The 21,688-nt window shown below is 50.7% G+C and overlaps 1 protein-coding gene across 1 annotated transcript in view; it reads left to right on the top strand.

The window, feature by feature from the left end:
* Window positions 1-1,430: 1,430 nt before the first annotated feature.
* The window catches only part of LOC130210077 (glutamate receptor 3-like), a 61,180-nt gene continuing 40,922 nt past the window's right edge, over window positions 1,431-21,688 (top strand). The window contains exons 1-4 of the mRNA XM_056440059.1: window positions 1,431-1,557; window positions 1,924-2,082; window positions 12,520-12,759; window positions 19,010-19,197. Of these exons, the coding sequence (XP_056296034.1) occupies window positions 1,479-1,557; window positions 1,924-2,082; window positions 12,520-12,759; window positions 19,010-19,197 (666 nt within the window). The 5' untranslated portion in view covers window positions 1,431-1,478. The remainder of the gene's footprint in view (window positions 1,558-1,923; window positions 2,083-12,519; window positions 12,760-19,009; window positions 19,198-21,688) is intronic.

Here is a 21,688-nt window from a genome sequence, read left to right as displayed (position 1 = left end):
GTTCTAGTCCTCCAGTAGAGCCCCCATCCATCAGGTTCTAGTCCTCCAGTAGAGCCCCAACCGTCAGGTTCTAGTCCTCCAGTAGAGCCCCCATCCGTCAGGTTCTAGTCCTCTAGTAGAGCCCCCATCCGTCAGGTTCTAGTCCTCTAGTAGAGCCCCCATCCGTCAGGTTCTAGTCCACTAGTAGAGCCCCCATCCATCAGGTTCTAGTCCTCTAGTAGAGCCCCCATCCGTCAGGTTCTAGTCCTCTAGTAGAGCCCCCATCCGTCAGGTTCTAGTCCTCCAGTAGAGCCCCCATCCGTCAGGTTCTAGTCCTCCAGTAGAGCCCCCATCCGTCAGGTTCTAGTCCTCCAGTAGAGCCCCCATCCGTCAGGTTCTAGTCCTCCAGTAGAGCCCCCATCCATCAGGTTCTAGTCCTCTAGTAGAGCCCCCATCCGTCAGGTTCTAGTCCTCTAGTAGAGCCCCCATCCGTCAGGTTCTAGTCCTCTAGTAGAGCCCCCATCCGTCAGGTTCTAGTCCTCCAGTAGAGCCCCCATCCATCAGGTTCTAGTCCTCTAGTAGAGCCCCCATCCGTCAGGTTCTAGTCCTCTAGTAGAGCCCCCATCCGTCAGGTTCTAGTCCTCCAGTAGAGCCCCCATCCGTCAGGTTCTAGTCCTCCAGTAGAGCCCCCATCCATCAGGTTCTAGTCCTCCAGTAGAGCCCCCATCCATCAGGTTCTAGTCCTCCAGTAGAGCCCCCATCCATCAGGTTCTAGTCCTCCAGTAGAGCCCCCAGCCATCAGATTCTAGTCCTCTAGTAGAGCCCCCATCCGTCAGGTTCTAGTCCTCCAGTAGAGCCCCCATCCATCAGGTTCTAGTCCTCCAGTAGAGCCTCCATCCGTCAGGTTTTAGTCCTCCAGTAGAGCCCCCATCCGTCAGGTTCTAGTCCGCCAGTAGAGCCCCCATCCGTCAGGTTCTAGTCCTCCAGTAGAGCCCCCATCCATCAGGTTCTAGTCCTACAGTAGAGCCTCCATCCGTTCTGCAGAACGGGAGCACCTAGAACCTGAACCCCAACAGGGACTCAAACCTCCTCCAGGTCCGCCTCTCCGGAGACCGTATCCCTACCTTCCTGAGAGCTAGAGGTTCTGTATGGGTCCAGGTTCTGAAGTGACGTGCTCATTTTAAATGTGACTTCAGTTGAAGTTTGACCACCATTGGCCCCCCCTCTCTCTCTCTCTCTCTCTCCCTCTCCCTCTCTCTCTTGCTCTCTCTCCCTCTCTCTCTCTCTCCCTCTCTCCCTCTCTCTCTCCCTCTCGCTCTCTCTCTCCCTCTCCCTCTCCCTCTCTCTTAGTTGCACAAACAAAGCTCTGCAGCTGGGCTGCAGCTCGAGCCTCACTGCACTGTGAGCATCCTCTCCTCTGGAGGTCCATCGCGCGGCTCCGGTCCGGAACCTACGATTTAGCCCTCCGGTCCGGACCCCGGGACCGAGCCGTCCCCGCCATGGCAGCCCGGTTGCTGCTGCTGCTGCTGCTGCTCTGCGGCCGGTCGTCGGCAGGATTTCCCAATCAGATAAATATCGGTAAGTGTCTCCGGTTGCTCTTAACGGGCTGCGGACGGTGGCGCGTGGACAACGCGTTTCCGTTTCTAACGGGAGCGCGAGGCGCTGCGCAGTCAGAGAAACTTGATTACCGGAGAAAAAACCCTGATTCTGTAAACGGGACGCAGCTCACACCGGGACGAGTACCGGGACACGGCGGAGACATGGAGCTGGCGGTGGTGGTATGATGATGATGATGATGATGATGATGATAATAATAATAATAAGGGGGGCGGGGGCTTCCAGGGTAACCGGTCCACAAGCTGCTCGATGGGTGGTCTGATGTGGTCTGATGAGGTCTGATGTGGTCTGATGAGGTCTGATGTGGTCTGATGTGGTCTTTCCTAGGGGGGCTGTTCATGCGGTCCACGGTGCAGGAGCACAGCGCGTTCCGGTTCGCGGTCCAGCTCTACAACACCAACCAGAACTCCACGGAGAAGCCGTTCCACCTCAACTACAACGTGGACAACCTGGAGTCCTCCAACAGCTTCTCCGTCACGCATGCGTGTGAGTGAGCTTCTGTCCCCCCCCCCCCCATAGAGGCTCTCACTCCAGGGGAAGTCTCTCTCATGAAGTCCTGTTGTACACACACACACACAAAGAAATAACTTTGTAGGATTTACTTAATAAAATCCTCGTAACAATTTGCACTAACACTAACTAAGTAACTTTTACTCTTGAAGGATTAAGTAAATCCTACTAGACAGTGTTAAGTATAACATACTTAATTTTAGACTAAATAACCATGAAAATACTAAGTAATTGTTACTTAATTATGCTTAAACATAACTAATATTTATTTAGCTAATTAAGTAAAGTTCTTAACTTTTTCACAAACAGTAATTTCAATGTTATGAAATTATTAAGTAAAATCTATCGTTTAGAGTTATGAATTAACTAAATAGATTTTATTATACTTTTTCATTTGCAATTACTTAATTGTATGATATTACATTACTTATTATAATTATGTATATTTTCTTAATACTCTATTGATGAATGTTAATCTTTATACATCACAAATCACAGCCACAATGCAATTCAAAATATTTATTTTGTCAGCAAATAAGATTCAATTTTATAAAAACTTGTTTTTCTGCACTAAAAATTCAGTGTCAAGAAATTCACACTTAGGATAATAAAGAAACAAATATATATAAACATTTGTTTTAATCTGCAATCAACTGACAGAACAGGTGCCTAACTTGACACAACACCAACATGTCCATGTTGAAACAGCTGCTGAACATTGCCAGTCTGTGTACATTTAGGCAACCGTGCATCACAAAAAATGATGTTCCCCCAGACCTGTCCGTAATCTATACCATAAAGTTCGGATTTTAACCTAAAAAAAAAATGCGCTTCCTTTTTACCTTTCAAAATAAAAGTCAGATTTATCTGTTAAGCGGAAGTAGTATAAAACATCTATATTTATTCAAACAATACAATATATAAGGCATACATCAAAATCAATAAGGAAAATGATCAACAGTCAAACAACTCAAAACAATAAACCCTTCATAGGGTTATTTACAGGCATTTTTACTTCTCATCAAACAAAAAGAGCAGGTACCCGGAAAAATAATTTGGGAATTGTGAATAAAATATGATTTACCCTTCAACTTCCACTGATATTGTCAGGCCATGATTCCAATCAGGACTCAAATGCTGAGGCGTCTGTGAGCAGAGTTTAATAATTCAAACAAAAACTCTCCTAAGAGGTGGAGGCTAAACAAGGTACTAAGAAATAAAAAGCTGGACTATGAAAACTACAACAAAAATCGCTCTTTCGAGGTTGGTACTCAGTTTACAAAAAAGGCTTGGCGGCTAATGAGACGAAACACTTTGGCACAGGACAGAGGGAAGACGCAGACTATAAGCACATGAGGGTAATGGGGAACAGGTGGAAACAATCAGGGATCAGGGGAGTCAATCAGACCGGTGACACATGAGGAAGGGCAAGTGACCTGAAACGAGAGGAGAGTTAGACTTCAAAATAAAACAGGAAGATACGAGACAAAAACCCAAGACAAGACAAGCTTCACCACAGTGTGACAGTACCCCCCCCCCCCCCCAAGGGCCGACTCCTGACGGCCCAGGCAGTTCAGGATGGTCCTTCTATGAGGGACTGTCACGACTCAAAAAGCAGGACCCAAATGCCGACACTACTGCACAAACTAATATTTAATTCCAAAAATCACAGACCAGACCTGACAGGAACGACGAAAAACGCGGACCAAACAGTACGAAGCCACACTGGGAATGAGACGAACAGGGTTTACATACACAGGCAAGGTGAAGGTGATTGGACAACGGGGAACGAGACACAGGTGAACACAATGAGGGCGGGGCCAGCAATCACACAGAAGGAAACAATCAGGGCCAGGGCAGCCAATCACAGGGAGACAGACGACACAAGGACTTCAAAACAAGACACAAACTACAGATCCTAACAGTACCCCCCACTCAAGGGACGAATTCCAGACATCCCAAGCGTTCCACATGGGTGGGTGGAGGGGAGCCGGAGGAGGGACCAAGGCTGCAGAAGCAGTCCGGGGGGCGGGCCGCAGGACAATCACCAGGCCAAGGGGCGCGCTCTGGAGGACGGGCCGGAGGACATGAGCGGGGAGCTAGGGGACCGAGCTCAGGAGAGGAAGTCACAGGGGTACCGGGGTCTGGGGATGGGGGCTCTGTGGGACCAGGACCGGGCAACGAGACATGGGGAACTGTGACTGGACGGGACGGTTCACGGGGAATCGGGGCTGGCCGGGACGGAGGCGGGATGGAGAGAACCGGGGACGGGCAGGACGGAACATCGTGGACTGGAAACGGTGACGGAACACCGGGGACTGGAACCGAAACATCGTGGACTGGAACCGGTGATGGAACTCCGGGGACTGGAACATCGGGGGCTGGAGCCGGCGGCGGAACACCGGGGACAGGAGCCGGTGACGGAACACCGGGGACTGGAACCGGAACATCGTGGACTGGAAATGGTGACGGAACACCGGGGACTGGAACATCGTGGACTGGAACCGGTGATGGAACTCCGGGGACTGGAACATCGGGGGCTGGAGCCGGCGGCGGAACACCGGGACTGGAACCTCGGGGACTGGAGCCTGTGACGGAACACCGGGGACTGGAACCTCGGGGTCTAGAGCCGGAACATCGTGGACTGGAACCGGTGATGGAACTCCGAGGACTGGAACCTCGGGGGCTGGAGCCGGTGACGGAACACCGGGGACTGGAACCGGAACCGGTGATGGAACTCCGGGGACTGGAGCCTGTGACGGAACACCGGGGACTGGAACTGACGATGGAACACCGGGGACTCGAACCGGAACATCGGGGACAGGAACCGCCAACATTGACTGCAGGGCCCGGAGGGACTCCCACATCTCCTCGAGAAGAACATGAGCGTTAGCTGGCCAGGCAGGAACCGTGCAGCGGAAACTGAAGGCTGGGTCCATTATTGTTGGCTTCGTTCTGTCACGACTCAAAAAGCAGGACCCAAATGCCGACATTACTGCACAAACTAATATTTAATTCCAAAAATCACAAACCAGACCAGACAGGAACGACAAAAAACGCGGACCAAACAGTACGAAGCCACACTGGGAATGAGACGAACAGGGTTTACATACACAGGCAGGCGGAGGTGATTGAACAACGGGGAACGAGACACAGGTGAACACAATGAGGGCGGGGCCAGCAATCACACAGGAGGAAACAATCAGGGCCAGGGCAGCCAATCACAGAGAGACAGACGACACAAGGACTTCAAAACAAGACACAAACTACAGATCCTAACAGGGACCGATCCAGTATAAACCGGGATGGGACCCATTGACGCTCCTCCGGGCCGTACCCCTGCCAGTCCACCAGGTACTGCTTGCCCCGACCACGGTTGCGCACAGCTAATAACCTCTTGACCTTGAAGACAGGACCCCCGTCTACCACTTCAGGAGGAGGAGGGGGCGGGAGGGGCGGGACCATGGAGCTCTCCCTCACCGGCTTGACCTGACTGACATGGAATGTCGGGTGGACACGAAGAGGCCGGGGCAGACGAAGGCGAACCGCTGCAAGCCCGATAATCTTGGTGATGGTTCCTGGTCCGCGAAGACAGGAGGCTCGTAACCAAACACACATTTGAAGGGTGAGAACCCTGTGGCCGAGGTGGGCAGGGAATTAAAGGGCATACTCGACCCAGACCAGGTGCCGGCTCCAGGTTGAGGGGTTCTGGGACACCAGACAGCGGAGACCGGTCTCCAGCTGCTGGTTGAGGCGTTCGGCCTGGCCGTTGGCCTCCGGGTGATAGCCTGACGTGAGACTCGCCGTGGCTCCGATAAGCCGACAAAACTCCTTCCAGAAGCATGACACGAACTGGGGCCCCCGGTCGGAAACGATGTCCCTAGGGAAACCGTGGACTCTGAAGACATTGTTAATCATAATCTCAGCTGTCTCTTTGGCTGACGGCAGTTTGGGCAAGGCTATGAATCTCGTCATTTTGGAAAACCTATCCACCACTGTAAGAACCGTGGTGTTACCTTCGGAGACCGGGAGGCCCGTGACAAAGTCCATGGAGATGTTAGCCCATGGTCTGGAGGGGATGGGGAGCGGTTGTAGAAGTCCCATACGTGGCCCAGAGGACGTCTTATTCCTGGCGCAGACCGAACAAGCCCCGACGTACTCCTGGACCTCCCGTTCCATGGACCGCCACCAGAACCACCGAGAGATGGCAAACATGGTCCGCCGAACCCCCGGATGACAGGAAAGCAGTGAGGTGTGAGCCCAGTGGATCACCTGTGGGCGCAGCTCAGCCGGGACAAACAACCGATTCTCAGGGCACCCACTAGGTGGCGGACTCTCACCGTTTGCCTGCTTGACCTGCTTCTCTATTTGCCAAGTCACCGCTCCAACCACACAGGTTCGTGGAAGGATTGGCTCTGGTTCCTTGGCAACAGGCTCGGGTCGAGAGACGTGACAAGGCATCGGGCTTGACGTTCTGGGACCCCGGCCTGTACGAGAGGGCGAAAGAGAAGCGGTTAAAAAAGAGCCCCCACCTTGCCTGGCGAGAATTCAGTCTCTTGGCTTTACATATATATTCCAGGTTCTTATGGTCGGTCCAGACGATAAACGGGTGTTCTGCTCCCTCAAGCCAGTGCCTCCATTCTTCCAAGGCCAGCTTGACCGCCAACAGCTCCCGGTTGCCGACATCATAGTTCCGCTCCGCCCGCGACAGACGCTGCGACAAGAAGGCGCAGGGATGCATCTTACCGTCCTGTTCAGACCGCTGGGACAGGACTGCTCCAATCCCCTCGTTGGAGGCGTCCACCTCGACCACAAACTACCGCTGGGGATCAGGCATCGTGAGGATGGGAGCCGTGGTGAAGCGGGTCTTGAGGTGCTGAAAGGCTGCCTCCGCCTCCGGGGACCGGAGGAAGCGCTCCTTCGTGGAGGTGAGTGCATGGAGCGGAGCTGCTATTGCGCTGAAGCCTCTGATAAACCGCCTATAAAAGTTAGCAAAACCGAGGAACTGCTGGACCTTTTTGCGGCTATCAGGTGTGGGCCATTCGGCCACAGCGCGGACTTTAGCCGGATCCATCTGTACCCTTCCAGGAGCTACAATGAAGCCCAGGAAGGAGATGGTGTCGGCATGAAACTCACTCTTTTCTGCCTTCACAGAGTCTGTTTTCTAACAATCGTTGGAGAACCTGGGACACATGCTTTCTGTGAGTATCTAGATCTGGTGAGTAAATGAGAATATCGTCCAGGTAAACGTACACAAACTGGTCTAAAAAATCCCGGAGTACATCATTGATCATAGCCTGGAATACAGCTGGGGCATTGGTGAGTCCAAAAGGCATCACTAAGTACTCATAGTGGCCGCTAGGAGTATTAAATCCTGTCTTCCATTCATCTCCTTCTCTGATCCTGACTAAATGATAAGCTATGAAATCTAACTTGGTAAATACCTTAGCCTGTTGCAGTTGGTCAAAAACTGATGTCATGAGAGGTAGGGGGTAACGATTCTTAATGGTGATGGCATTGAGGGGGCTGTAATCGATGCAGGGTCTAAGGGAGCCGTCCTTCTTCCCTACAAAAAAGAATCCGGCCCCCGCTGCTGATGACGAAGGACGAATAAGCCCCGTCCTCAGCGATGACTCTATGTACTCTTTCATGGCTGGGAGCCCGAAATGGGGGAGCCCGAAACCAGGTCTATGGCGCAATCATAAGGCCGGTGTGGGGGAAGTGACATGGCCTTGGTCTTGTTAAAAGCCTCTCGGAGGTGGTGGTAGCAGGGAGGTACGGCGCTTAGGTCGGACGTCTCAGTCTGTGGCACAGGTGACGGAGGGAAGACGCAGACTATAAGCACATGAGGGTAATGGGGAACAGGTGGAAACAATCAGACCGGTGACACATGAGGAAGGGCAAGTGACCTGAAACGAGAGGAGAGTTAGACTTCAAAATAAAACAGGAAGTTACGAGACAAAAACCCAAGACAAGACAAGCTTCAACACGGTGTGACAGATATGCATGCAAACTAATACATCGCTTCACACACACACACACACTGACAGAAACACATATACACTGACATACGTACACACACACACAGAGAGACACACACATATTCACACACACACACTCATACGCACACACACACACAGAATGACAGACACACACACACACACAGACACTCACATACATACACACACAGGCAGAGAGACACACTCACACACACACACAAATACACATGCACGCATACTCTGCAGACTGACCCTTGACCTCCCAATTGTCTCTCAAATATAACCCTACTGCTTTATATTAAATATATTATATCTACCTTGATATAAGACTTTGAGGTCATGGGGGGAAATACCCTCCAAAACCTTCACAAGAGGAAATTGTCACCGTGCCAATAACCCTTGTACGATCCTTAAAACCAGTCTTTTAGTAAATAAATCGCATCCCGCCAACATCTCCTCGCCTTCAAGGAGGATCGATACGTCAACGGGATCTTCTCCATCGGTGCCACGGACAACCACGATCCTCACGATGTGTTGAGATGCATCACTGCGGCTGTCCACCTGTATATAACATACAATAAGAATTTAGACAATGGTATCAACATATTAATTAACTAACAGCTAATTAAACATTACACAAACTTTGATCCAATAAAAAGAATAAATACATTTAAAAAACTTACCAGGCAGTCTTCAAATAACGCCTCCTCTTTCTCACCAAGGTACAGGATAAGGCTGCGGATAATAGTTTCTCGTTTCATTCCAATGCTTTGGTTCTGTGAATAGATAAATATGTTGTCAATACTGAACCCCTTGTTCATGCAAAATGAACTGCATACATCTGCAGAAACAGTGAAAGCAAGACTCATTTGTGGAAGCATGGAGTGTGGAGGAACATAGAAGCAACAGAGTAGGAGTAAGCCCCTGTCAACAACCACTTGAGTTAAATGTGACTACAAATAATATATCGCCACTCATCATCACTGAGAGAAAGCCCCGCCCCCTTTTACGGGCGCTGGCCAAACGTGCGTGGCGTGTACAGCCGCACCAAAACGCCTTGTCAAAACCTGCCGGCAAAACAGCGCGGTGTACCTGGAGCGGACTCATGCGCAACCAACCGTTGATTTTGAGTTCAAGATATTTAAAAAAAGAAAGGAAAGAGTACGGCGAACACCACCATCTACTCCATGAGTTGTGTCTCGATGGCGAGGCTTCAGTTGCACTTCCGACCGAGCAGGAGTCAGTTGAGCACGCTGTGTTCTTGAAATAAAGCTTTGTTTTTTACAATATTCAACTCAAAGCCTTGTTTCTTCTCATTGTTGAGTGCTATTTAAACCGCGCCGCCCAACTGCGCCCCCCACCAAAAAGAGTTTCACCAGCCGCCACTGAATGAAACCGACGGAGAACCAGACAGCAAACACAGCTAACACAGCGCTGTCATAGCTAGCATGTTTCAGTCTTATTTCAGTCTGTTCAAACAATGTACCAAGCGTTACTAACATGAAGCCGGCAGCCGTTGGAATATTGCGCCTCGCAAACGTCTTTCTCTCTCACACGCGCACAGACCATATATTTTCACAAGAGACGACTTACTGGGCGAAATCGCTGCTTTACGTTTACGTTAGCTATCAACTGCGCCAGAGATTTAGCAAATTCTTAGAAGCCCACATAATTGTCCATCCTTTAAGATACACGATAACAACTACGGTAATGAAACCTATGGAGAACCAGACGGACCATATATTTTCAAAAAAGTAGAGACGACTTACTTGTTCTGGCATGAAGCTCTCCGCCAACGTCTCGTCCAACGTCTCCTCCAACGTCTCGTCCAACGTCTCGTCCAACGTCTCGTCCAACGTCTCGTCCAACGCCTCTCCAACGTCTCCTCCAACGCCTCTCCAACGCTCGCCCAACGCCTCCTCCAACGTCTCTCCAACGCCTCCTCCAACGCTCTCGCCCAACGCCTCGCCCAACATCTCGTCCAACGCCTCTCCAACGTCTCATCCAACGCCTCCTCCAACGTCTCGCCCAACGCCTCGCCCAACGCCTCGCCCAACGCCTCTCCAACGCTCCTCCAACGTCTCTCCAACGTCTCCTCCAACGTCGCTCAACGCCTCTCCAACGCTTCCTCCAACGCTTCCTCCAACGCTTCTCCAACGTCTCCTCCAACGTCTCCTCCAACGTCTCGTCCAACGTCTCGTCCAACGTCTCCTCCAACGTCTCCTGCCGCCTTGAATGCGAACTGCGCGTGTCGATTGATTCAAACGCAATAGATGTTTAGATTAATTAAAATGTACTTACCTTTTTCAGTTTATGTTCAGTCATTATAAAACATGTAAACAGTATGAGAAATTGGCGAGTAACATTTACACTTCCCGCAGAGTTAATTTATTGTATGATTAAAATGTGTAACTTTTACTTAATAAAGTCTAGTAATCAGTGAAACGTATTAATACATTGTAGAATATATACCAATTAATTAAGTATAATTTACAACACCAAAAAGTTCTTTTTTTGAGTGTACATACACACATACACACACATATACACACACACACACACATACACACACATACTCACACATACACACACATACAGGAAGCGGAGAGGAGAGCACACCCCCATCTCCATAGACGGAGTTGCAGTAGAGAGGGTCAGCAGCTTCAAGTTCCTCAAGGCACATCTCCGAGGACCTCACATGGACCACGCACACCACTCACGTGGTGAAAAGGGCCCAACAACGCCTGTATTTCCTTAGGCGACTGAGGAAATTCAACATGGCCCCCCGCATCCTCAGAACATTCTACACCAGTACCATCGAGAGTGTTCTGACAGGTTGCATCACCGTCTGGTACGGGAACTGCACCGCCCTGGAGCGTAGGGCACTACAGAGGGTGGTGCGGTCGGCACAGTACATCGTTGGAAGTGAGCTTCCCTCCATCCTGGACATATACACCAAGCGGTGCGTGGCCAGGGCCAAACGGATGATGAAAGACAATAACCACCCCGGCCACAAACTGTTCACCCTTCTACCGTCAGGCAGGCGATACCGCAGGTGAAGAGAGAGAAGAGGTGAAGAGAGAGAGAGGTGAAGAGAGAGAGGAGGTGAAGAGAGAGAGAGGTGAAGAGAGAGAGGAGGTGAAGAGAGAGAGAGAGGTGAAGAGAGAGAGGTGAAGAGAGAGAGGAGGTGAAGAGAGAGAGAGGTGAAGAGAGAGAGGAGGTGAAGAGAGAGAGAGGTGAAGAGAGAGAGGAGGTGAAGAGAGAGAGGAGGTGAAGAGAGAGAGGAGGTGAAGAGAGAGAGAGGTGAAGAGAGAGAAGAGGAGAGAGAGGTGAAGAGAGAGAGAGGAGTGAAGAGAAGAGGTGAAGAGAGAGAGGTGAAGAGAGAGAGGAGGTGAAGAGAGAGAGGTGAAGAGAGAGAGGAGGTGAAGAGAGAGAGGTGAAGAGAGAGAGGTGAAGAGAGAGAGGAGATGAAGAGAGACAGAGGTGAAGAGAGAGAGGTGAAGAGAGAGAGGAGGTGAAGAGAGAGAGGTGAAGAGAGAAAGGAGGTGAAGAGAGAGAGGTGAAGAGAGAGAGGAGGTGAAGAGAGAGAGGAGGTGAAGAGAGAGAAGAGAGAGAGAGAGAGGAAGAGAGAGAGGAGGAAGAGAGAGAGGAGGTGAAGAGAGAGGAGTGAAGAGAGAGAGGTGGGAAGAAGAGGTGAAGAGAGAGAGGAGGTGAAGAGAGAGAGGAGGTGAAGAGAGAGAGGAGGTGAAGAGAGAGGAGGTGAAGAGAGAGAGGTGAAGAGAGAGAGGAGGTGAAGAGAGAGAGAGGTGAAGAGAGAGAGGAGGTGAAGAGAGAGAGGTGAAGAGAGAGAGGAGGTGAAGAGAGAGAGGAGGTGAAGGGTTCCTCCATCATCGTGGACTCCTGGTGGAGCCAGAGACCTGCAGCTACACACACACACACACACACTAGTCCTCTCTGACCTTCTGACCTCACGTCGTTGTCGGTGCTCCCTGAGGTCGAGGGGTCATGGAGGCTCACCTCTCCACTGATGTGTCCATGAACCAGTAGAGGGGTCTGGTCAAGGCAGAGATAGAGACCTTCATGACCTTCATGACCTTCATTTGACCTTCCTAGAAATAAATCCTCCCATGGTTCAACTCCTCGGCCCGATGTGTGCCGGTTCTGTCTCATCGTGGTGGAGCCCAGAGACCCTGGCGTCCTGCTGGGTCTCCATGACAACGGCCATCGAGAGGAGGAGCTCTGATCACAGATCAATGAGTTCATACGTGTTCCTCTCATAAGCTGAAGGTCACCAAAGGTCACGCTGGTGTTCCTGTAAATATTATTTCTATTGGTGGTCCCTCATTGGCACCTGGTCAAACAGCTGAGTGACCTCCAAGTGACTGAAAGGTCAAATGAATGATGTCCCCCCCAGTCTGCTCTCAGTTCTCCCGAGGAGTCTACGCCATCTTCGGCTTCTACGACAAGAAGTCGATGAACACGCTGACGTCGTTCTGCGGCGCGCTGCACACGTCCTTCGTGACGCCGAGCTTCCCCACGGACAACGAGGTGCAGTTCGTGATCCAGATGCGTCCCGCGCTGCGCGGCGCCGTCCTCAGCCTGCTGGCGCACTACAAGTGGCAGAAGTTCGTCTACCTGTACGACACCGACCGAGGTGAGTGGCGTCAACGCGGGTTCGTGGTTTCATGCTCACGTTAAACTTCAGTCAGCTCGTCATGCTGAGGCTCCTCTGAGAGGTCAGAGGTCAGAGTCTCTAGCTGCCTCATGTTGGCTCAATGAGGGCGTGTGTGCAGTTCCCAGAATGCATTGCCTGCTTGACAACAGTCTCCGTGCACGTGCCTTACCTCCCCGAGAACAGGGAGGCTCCTCCTCCAGGAGCAGCAGCCGGGAGGAGGACCATGCATTCTAGTTAGCTCGCTAGTTAGCTCGCTAGTTAGCTCGCTAGTGTCTAGAGCTCCTGTCGGCCTACTGCTGGAAGTAGTGCAGGAAGCGGGGGCCCAGAGCCGCGGGGGCCCAGAGCCGCGGGGGCCCAGAGCCACGGGGGCCCAGAGCCACGGGGGCCCAGAGCCGCGGGGGCCCAGATATTATTTTGTTAGTTGTGAACCACTTCGGATCGGATTGGATTGAGAGTTCAAAGAAAGTTCTTTTTGAACTCTGTCCAAGCTCCAGTCAACGCTTTGTAGCACATAAGGGGCACAAAAAGACGTAAATAACGTAAAGAGTTGTTTGAAACTACTTCATGAGGCGGGTGAGGATATCCCTCGTTTTGTGTCTCATTACATAGATGAATTTCCTCCCGTGGCGCTCAACTCCCTGGATGTTTCTTGCCTGCTTGGGAAAATTGAGCGTCTAAGTACAGACATGACCTCAATGAAACATGCTATGTGTATGCAGACAAATGTCTGTGAGGATCTCCGAGAGATAACGGCGGATATGAATCAACGCATATGCCAGGTTGAACAGCCTGTGTTGAGCGGAAGGGATGCACCGATTGGCCAGGTTAACGAGGAGGCCCCGAGTCGGGTATGGAAGGTGTAACTCGGTGCTGGAGCAACATCATCTCAGCCGAGGGGTTGCAACCATTCACCGCGAGAACGAGGAGGCACCGAGCCGGAGTATGCGGAGCGTAGCGCCGGCGACTGGGGCCTCCGCCCTGGATGCCAGCGCAGCAGAGGGACCCTGGAGCGCAGAGCGGAAAAACGACGCGGCGGCAATGTCACCTGTGTGGAGCCGTGTGGTCAGAGAGGGTCGCCGCCTGAAACCTGCCACTGAATTACAGCCTGGAGCTCGTCTACATCCTCCAAGAAAGAAGAAGACTCCTGGTATTGTTGGAACTGGTGCTGGGGGAAACATACAAACTATAAAGACTAAACTGGTGAGTGTGTTCGCTACAACATTTTCGCCCGATTTGGACTCCGAGGCTCTGGCGAGGTATCTAAGGGATAAACTGTGCCGCGATGTAACCTGTCAGAAGATAGACACGGCTTCAAGTCGGTTTAGCTCCTTTAAAATTACCGCCGAATGCAATGAGGTAGGCGGAATGTACACCCCTTATGAAAGTAACCAAAACGAGGATGAATACCTTCATAGGCTCGCTTTTATTAGTTCTTTTGTCAAAGAAAGTGCATATACAAATATATTTATTTTGGGGGATATGAATGCTGATATTTCAGATAATAACTCCCTGTTTGGTCAACACCTAATGCAATTTTGTCACGATAATAAGTTGGTTCTTTCCAGCAAAGTGCTCTTGCCAGTAAATAGCTCCACGTCTCCCAGTGAAGCAGGCGTACCGCGTCTTGGCTGCATCACTGTGTCCAGCTGATGCTCACGATGTCTCCAGGATGTTGCATCTTGTCTGAGCTACAGCACTCCCTGTCTCTATGATATTGCATGTTGAGAGTCTACCTGAGTTGACCAGTAATGATGATAACCATGAACACCACTTTAAAGTTGATTGGTCAAAGCTCACAGAAGATGATTTATTGTATTACAATTCACAAACTAATAAGAGCCTTAGAAATATTGATATACCGCTTGATGCGATTCTGTGTGACAACATCAACTGTAAAAATCAAAACCATAATAATAATCTCTGTGTAATGTATGATAACATTGTGAATTGTCTAAATAATATAAGCAAATCATTTTGTAAAAAAAAGGCTAAACAACATAATCTTAGGCCAGGATGGAATGAATATGTGTCTGAACTCCATAGAGAAGCTAGAGAAGCTTTTAAAAACTGGGTTTTATCAGGAAAAGCAAGACATGGTCCAGAGTGCGAACATAAGAAACACACAAATGCACGATTTAAATATGCTGTGCGCTTCATTAAAAGAAATGAATAGGCCATGAGGGCAAACTCCATGGCCAAACATGTTCAGCAGAATAATGCCCTTGACTTCTGGAAAGAAGTTAAAGTTGTCAATAACATGAAGACGCCTCTGCCATCCAGTATTGATGGGGCAGTTGGTTCGGACAGTATTGCAGAGCTGTGGAGTAAACACTATAGGGACATTTTCAATAGTGATAAGAGTGACACATTTAATATTGGTGATGTTCCTAATGATGCTGGTGTGTGTATTAGACCTGATGACGTGTTGTATGCTATTGAAACATTGTCATTGAACAAAGCATGTGGCCTCGACCAAATAACAGCAGAACATCTGAGGCATGCTAGCAACAGGCTGTCAGTGTTACTTGCTGTATGTTTTTCTGGTTTGTTAATGCACGGCGTACTTCCTGATTCTATGCTCACTGTGTTGTTAGTGCCAGTAATCAAAAATAAAACCGGTAAAATATCTAGCATTGACAATTATCGACCAATTGCTCTGGCCAGTATACTTTCTAAAGTATTAGAACGAATCCTCTTAGATAGGCTTCAAGATTACATCTTAACCATTGATAATCAATTTGGTTTTAAAAGTAAACATAGCACAGACTTATGTATATATGCACTGAAGGAAGTTGTTAGTAAGTACAGGAGACATAACACCACAGTATTTATGTGTTTCCTGGATGCATCTAAAGCTTTTGATCGAATTAATCATTCCAAATTGTTTGTCAAATTACAAGAGCGTAGGGTGCCACCATATTTAATTAGGATTTTGCACTTTTGGTATGCACGTCAAACCATGCGAGTGAGATGGGGTCAGAGTGTATCTGCACCCTTCCTAGTGACACATGGTGTCCGACAAGGTGGAATACTGTCCTCTGCACTGTTTAATCTCTATATGGATGACCTCTCTAAGGAGTTAAAAAAGTGTAAGACAGGATGTGTGGTGGGAGAACGTCTCATTAATCATCTACGCTGACGACTTGGTGGTCCTGTCTCCTTATAGTGCTGGCTTACAGCAACTGCTCAGAGTGTGCTCAAGGTATGGGGTGCACTATGATATCGAGTTCAACGATAAAAAGAGTGTTATCATGATAGCAAAAACCAGGGAGGATCAGAAGCTACATTTTCCTTCATTCTTTTTGGGAGACCAGGAGCTAAATGTGGTTCAGAAATACAGGTATTTGGGTCACATGATCAGGAAGGACCTCAGTGATGATGACGATGTGCAGCGGCAGTGTTGCAAACTGGATGCACAAGCCAACATGCTGGAACGTAATGTCACATGTGGACAGAAGACGTTCAAACTGCTCTGTTTAGAGCCGACTGCACTCCTCTATACAGCCCACCTGTGGTGCAGTTATAGTCAAGGGACAATGAAAAAGATGCAGGTGGCTTTCAATGATGCCTTCAGAATCCTGCTCAAGCTTCCGAGATGGACAAGTGCAAGTCAGATGTTTGTGAGCCGGAATGTTCCCACTTTTCATGCTGTTTTGAGAAATTTTATGTATAAATTTAAATGTCGACTAAATGTTTCAGAAAATGTAGTTATAAAAGCCTTGGCTGACCCACTGAGTGATACCAGGTATTCCTCTTGTTTCTGGAAGCAATGGAACAAATGTTTGTATGTTTTTTAATCCCGAGTGATTTTTTTGGCTGCAATGGCTGGACTGGTGTCCTCGTATTGTATTTTATATATTGTTGTTGTATTTGTGTTTGTTGTTTTATGGACCCATGAGTCTGGAATAAAGATATATATATAATCCATTCCTGGACTGTTTACTTCCAGCAGATTCCATCTCTTAATTTCCATACAGATGCGACGCTCGGCAGGCATGGCCTCTTCTGTGAATCTTAAATGAACCCAAAGGCTTCCGCTCAGGTCAGGGGGGCTGGAGGCAGATGAGCTCCCACCAATCGGCAATTTCAAAATAAAAGCTCTCTGCGATAGTAATCTGATTGACAGGTTACTGTTTCCTTCCTGCACATCAGAGTTTGCATAATTCATGTTTTCCTGCCACCTCAGACCTCAGAAATGAAAATTGTAAATGCACAGATTTTATAGACCGAACACTCCAGACACTCAAATAAATCGTTCCAGATCGCTGGAGCTTCTCCTGGAGGAGTTTGTGTTTTCTTTTGACGTGTTGTTGCCTCTCCGGCTGCTCAGGAGCAGCGATTGGCCGAAACCAACCGCCTATCACGTTCACCTGTACGCACAGCACGCCGGACACCCAACGGGACCACAGTGGCTAAACGCTTCATCGGCATTCTTTACCTTCACCAGCCACCTTCTCCTCACCAGAGAGCGTCCTGACCCAGTTCATCTGCACGACATCTCTTAATGTGAGCGGCTCTCACTGCTGGGAACTCTGCCACACTCTCCAGCTGGTGGCGGAGCTGCTCAGCATATGCCGGAGGAAACGAATTATGCATCCATGTTATGTATCTGTAACTGGTGGAGGAGATGAGAGGAGATGAGAGGAGATGAAAGGAGATGAGAGGAGATGAGAGGAGATGGGAGGAGATGAGAGGAGATGAGAGGAGATGGGAGGAGATGAGGAGATGAGAGGAGATGAGAGGAGAAGAGAGGAGAGGAGAGGAGATGAGAGGAGATGAGAGGAGATGGGAGGAGATGAGAGGAGATGGGAGGAGATGAGGAGATGAGAGGAGATGAGAGGAGATGGGAGGAGATGGGAGGAGATGAGAGGAGATGAGAGGAGATGGGAGGAGATGAGAGGAGATGAGAGGAGATGGGAGGAGATGAGGAGGAGATGGGAGGAGATGAGGAGATGAGAGGAGATGAGAGGAGATGGGAGGAGATGAGAGGAGATGAGAGGAGATGAGAGGAGAGGAGATGAGAGGAGATGAGAGGAGATGAGAGAGGAGATGAGAGGAGGAGATGGGAGGAGATGCATGAGAGGAGATGGGAGGAGATGGAGGAGATGAGAGGAGATGGGAGAGGAGATGAGGAGGAGATGAGAGGAGATGGGAGAGGAGAGATGGGAGGAGATGGAGAGGAGAGGAGGATGGGAGAGGGGAGGAGAGGAGATGAGAGGAGATGAGAGGAGATGAGAGGAGATGGGAGATGAGAGGAGATGGGAGGAGATGGGAGGAGATGAGAGGAGATGGGAGGAGATGGGAGGAGATGGGAGGAGATGAGAGGAGATGGGAGGAGAAGAGAGGAGAGGAGATGAGAGGAGAGGAGATGGGAGGAGAGGAGATGAGAGGAGATGGGAGGAGATGGGAGGAGATGAGAGGAGATGGGAGGAGAGGAGATGAGAGGAGATGGGAGGAGATGGGAGGAGATGAGAGGAGATGAGAGGAGAGGAGATGGGAGGAGAGGAGATGAGAGGAGCGGAGATGAGAGGAGATGAGAGGAGAGGAGATGGGAGGAGAGGAGAGGAGATGAGAGGAGATGAGAGGAGGAGAGGAGATGGGAGGAGAGGAGATTTGAGGAGATGGGAGGAGATGGGAGGAGATGGGAGGAGAGGAGATGAGAGGAGATGAGAGGAGAGGGGAGGAGAGGAGATGGGAGGAGAGGAGAGGAGATGGGAGGAGAGGAGATTTGAGGAGATGGGAGGAGAGGGGAGGAGATGGGAGGAGAGGAGATGGGAGGAGATGGGAGGAGATGGGAGGAGAGGAGAGGAGATGAGAGGAGATGGGAGGAGAGGAGATGGGAGGAGAGGAGATGGGAGGAGAGGAGAGGAGATGAGAGGAGATGGGAGGAGAGGAGATTTGAGGAGATGGGAGGAGATGGGAGGAGAGGAGATGAGAGGAGATGGGAGGAGAGGAGAGGAGATGGGAGGAGATGGGAGGAGAGGAGATGAGAGGAGATGAGAGGAGAGGAGAGGAGATGAACTGGATGAACATGGTCTTTATCTTGAAATGAGCTCCAAGGAGACGTGTCCTCCCCACCTTCAGAGCTCGCGTGACCGAGCTGAGCGCCGCCATGTAACTGATGCCGAGCCAATGACATCATCGCTGGTCTGTTGGTGATGTGGAGAAACTCTTCCTGTCCCCTCAGGACGAGCTCGCCCTCAGTGTGACGGCTCCTCTCTCTCTCCAGGCTTCTCCGTCCTGCAGGCCATCATGGAGGCAGCGGTCGCTAACAACTGGCAGGTGACCGCCCGCTCGGTCAGCGGCACGACCGACGCGGCCGAGTTCAAGCGCATCATCGAGGAGATGGACCGGAGGCAGGAGAAGCGCTTCGTGATCGACTGCGAGGTGAACCGGATCAACACCATCCTGGAACAGGTGAGGCTGCATCACTAAACACCTGCTCGTCTGAGGCTCCTCCCCCAGGCACGTCAGTACCGAGCACTTTAAAGGGCCAGGCCGTCAGCGTATCGGTGACATGGAGCTGGGAGCACATGTCAGAATCAGAATCAGAAACAGGTTTATTGCCAGGAATGTTTACACAAACGAGGAAAAAAAATTTGGCGGAAGGTGCAACATTTAGACATGACAAACAACAATCAACAATCAACACGAGTCCTGGGGGTGACAGTCAGTCAGTCCCGGGCTCCATTGATGAGCCCGACTGCCGACGGGAAAGAGCTTTTGGTGTGGCGGGAGGTCTTTGTCCTGATGGACCGCAGCCTCCTCCCCGAGGGGAGGGACTCGAACAGGGAGTGTCCAGGGTGGGAGGGGTCAGCGACAATCTTTCTGGCCCGCTTCAGTGACCTGGAAGTGAACAGGACCTGGAGGGAAGGCAGATTGCAGCCGATAACCCTCTCGGCCGAGCGGATGATGCTCTGCAGCTGCACTTGTCTTTGGCTGTGGCTGCAGGGTGCCAGACGGTGATGGAGGAGCAGATGATGGACTCAACGATGGCCGTGTAGAATTGTACCATCATTCTCCCTGGCAGGTTGAGTTTCCTCAGCTGCCTCAGGAAGAACATCCTCTGCTGGGCCTTCTTGGTGATGGAGCCGATGTTCAGCTCCCACTTGAGGTCCTGGGTGATGATGGAGCCCAGGAAGCGGAAGGACTCCACAGCGTCGACGGGGGAGTCACACAGGATGAGAGGGGCGGGTGGGGCTGCATTCCTCCTGAAATCCACAACCATCTCCACTGTCTTTAGAGCGTTGAGCTCCAGGTTGTTCTGGCTGCACCAGGTCACCAGGTGGTCAGTCTCCCACCTGTAGGCGGTCTCGTCCCCACCAGAGATGAGCCCAATGAGGGTGGTGTCATCCGCGAACTTTAGGAGCTTGACGGACTGGTGACTGGAGGTGCAGCTGTTGGTGTACAGGAGAACAGCAGAGGGAAAGAACACAGCCTTGGGGAACCTGGTGGTCCGGGAGCCTGAGACGTGTTTCCCCAGCCTCACGTGCTGCTTCCTGTCGGTCAGGAAGTCTGTGATCCACCTGCAGGTGGAGTCGGGCACGTGCAGCTGGGAGAGCTTGTCCTGCAGCAGGGACGGATGATTGTATTGAAAGCAGAGCTGAAGTCCACAAACAGGATCCTGGCGAGGTTCCTGGAGAGTCCAGATGCTGGAGGATGTAGTGAAGGGCCATGTTGACTGTGTCGTCTGCAGACCTGTTGGCTCTGTAGGCGAACTGCAGGGGTCCAGGAGTGGGTCGGTGATGGTCTTGAGGTGTGACAGGACCAAGCGTTCAAAGGACTTCATGACCACAGAGGTCAGGCCGACGGGCCTGTAGTCATTGAGTCCTGTGATCTTGGGTCTTTTGGGGACGGGATGATGGTGGAGGCCTTGAAGCAGGCTGGAACGTGGCATGTCTCCAGGAGGTGTTGAAGATGTCGGTGAACACCGGAGACAGCTGGTCAGCACAGTGCTTCAGGGTGGAGGGGAGACGGAGTCCGGCCCGCTGCTTTATGGGGGTACTGCTTTTAAACAGCCTGTTGACGGCTCTCTCCAGGATGACGAGGGGTCGCTGAGTTGATGGAGGGTGCTCCAGAGGTGTGAGCCCTGATGGGCTGGGGAGGTGGGCTGATGGTCTGTGGCTTGTTGATGGGGCTGTGGGGATTGTCTCAGGACTGCTCCATTGTCTTTCAAAGCGGCAGTAGAACTCATTGAGCTCGTCTGCCAGAAGCACATTGTTCATGGAGTGGGGTGATTTGGGCTTGTAGTTGGTGATCTGCCTGAGCCTCTCCAGACAGAAGCAGAGTCGTTTGCTGAGAGCTGCTGTTGCAGTTTCTCAGAGTCCAGTCGTTTAGCATCTCTCACCGCCTTGCTAAACCTGTATTTTGACTCTGTGTACAGGTCCTTGTCCCCACTCCTGAATGCCTGGTCCTTCTGCAGTCTTAGCTTCCTGAGAGCTGCCAGAACCAGGGTTTGTCGTTGTTATAACTCACCCTGGAGCTGGATGGAATACAGCTGTCCTCACAGAAGCTGATGTAGTTACAGCCTCTGTGTACTCATCCAGGCTGTTGGTAGCAGTCCTGAAGACATCCCAGTCAGTACAGTCCAAGCACGCCCGTAGATCCTCCAGAGCCTCACTGGTCCACTTCTTGAACTTCCTCACCACAGGTTTGCAGAGCTTTAGTCTCTGCCTGTATGAGGGAATCAGATGAACCATGACGTGGTCAGAGTTTCCCAGTGCAGCTCGAGGGACGGCGTGATAGGCCCTGCTGATTGTTGTGTAGCAGTGGTCCAGAATGCTCTTCTCTCTAGTAGGGCATTTAATTAACTGTCTATATTTAGGAAGGGCACGCTGTGGCAACACACCAGTATCACACCTGTTCAATGGATCATAGCAAGTTACATGGCTTATTAAAAGAATCAAAT

The sequence above is a fragment of the Pseudoliparis swirei genome, chromosome 19 (assembly GCF_029220125.1).
Source record: "Pseudoliparis swirei isolate HS2019 ecotype Mariana Trench chromosome 19, NWPU_hadal_v1, whole genome shotgun sequence".
Taxonomy (NCBI): domain Eukaryota; kingdom Metazoa; phylum Chordata; class Actinopteri; order Perciformes; family Liparidae; genus Pseudoliparis; species Pseudoliparis swirei.
Note: the sequence above shows the minus strand (reverse complement) of the source record. Positions and strands in the feature narration are given on the sequence as shown.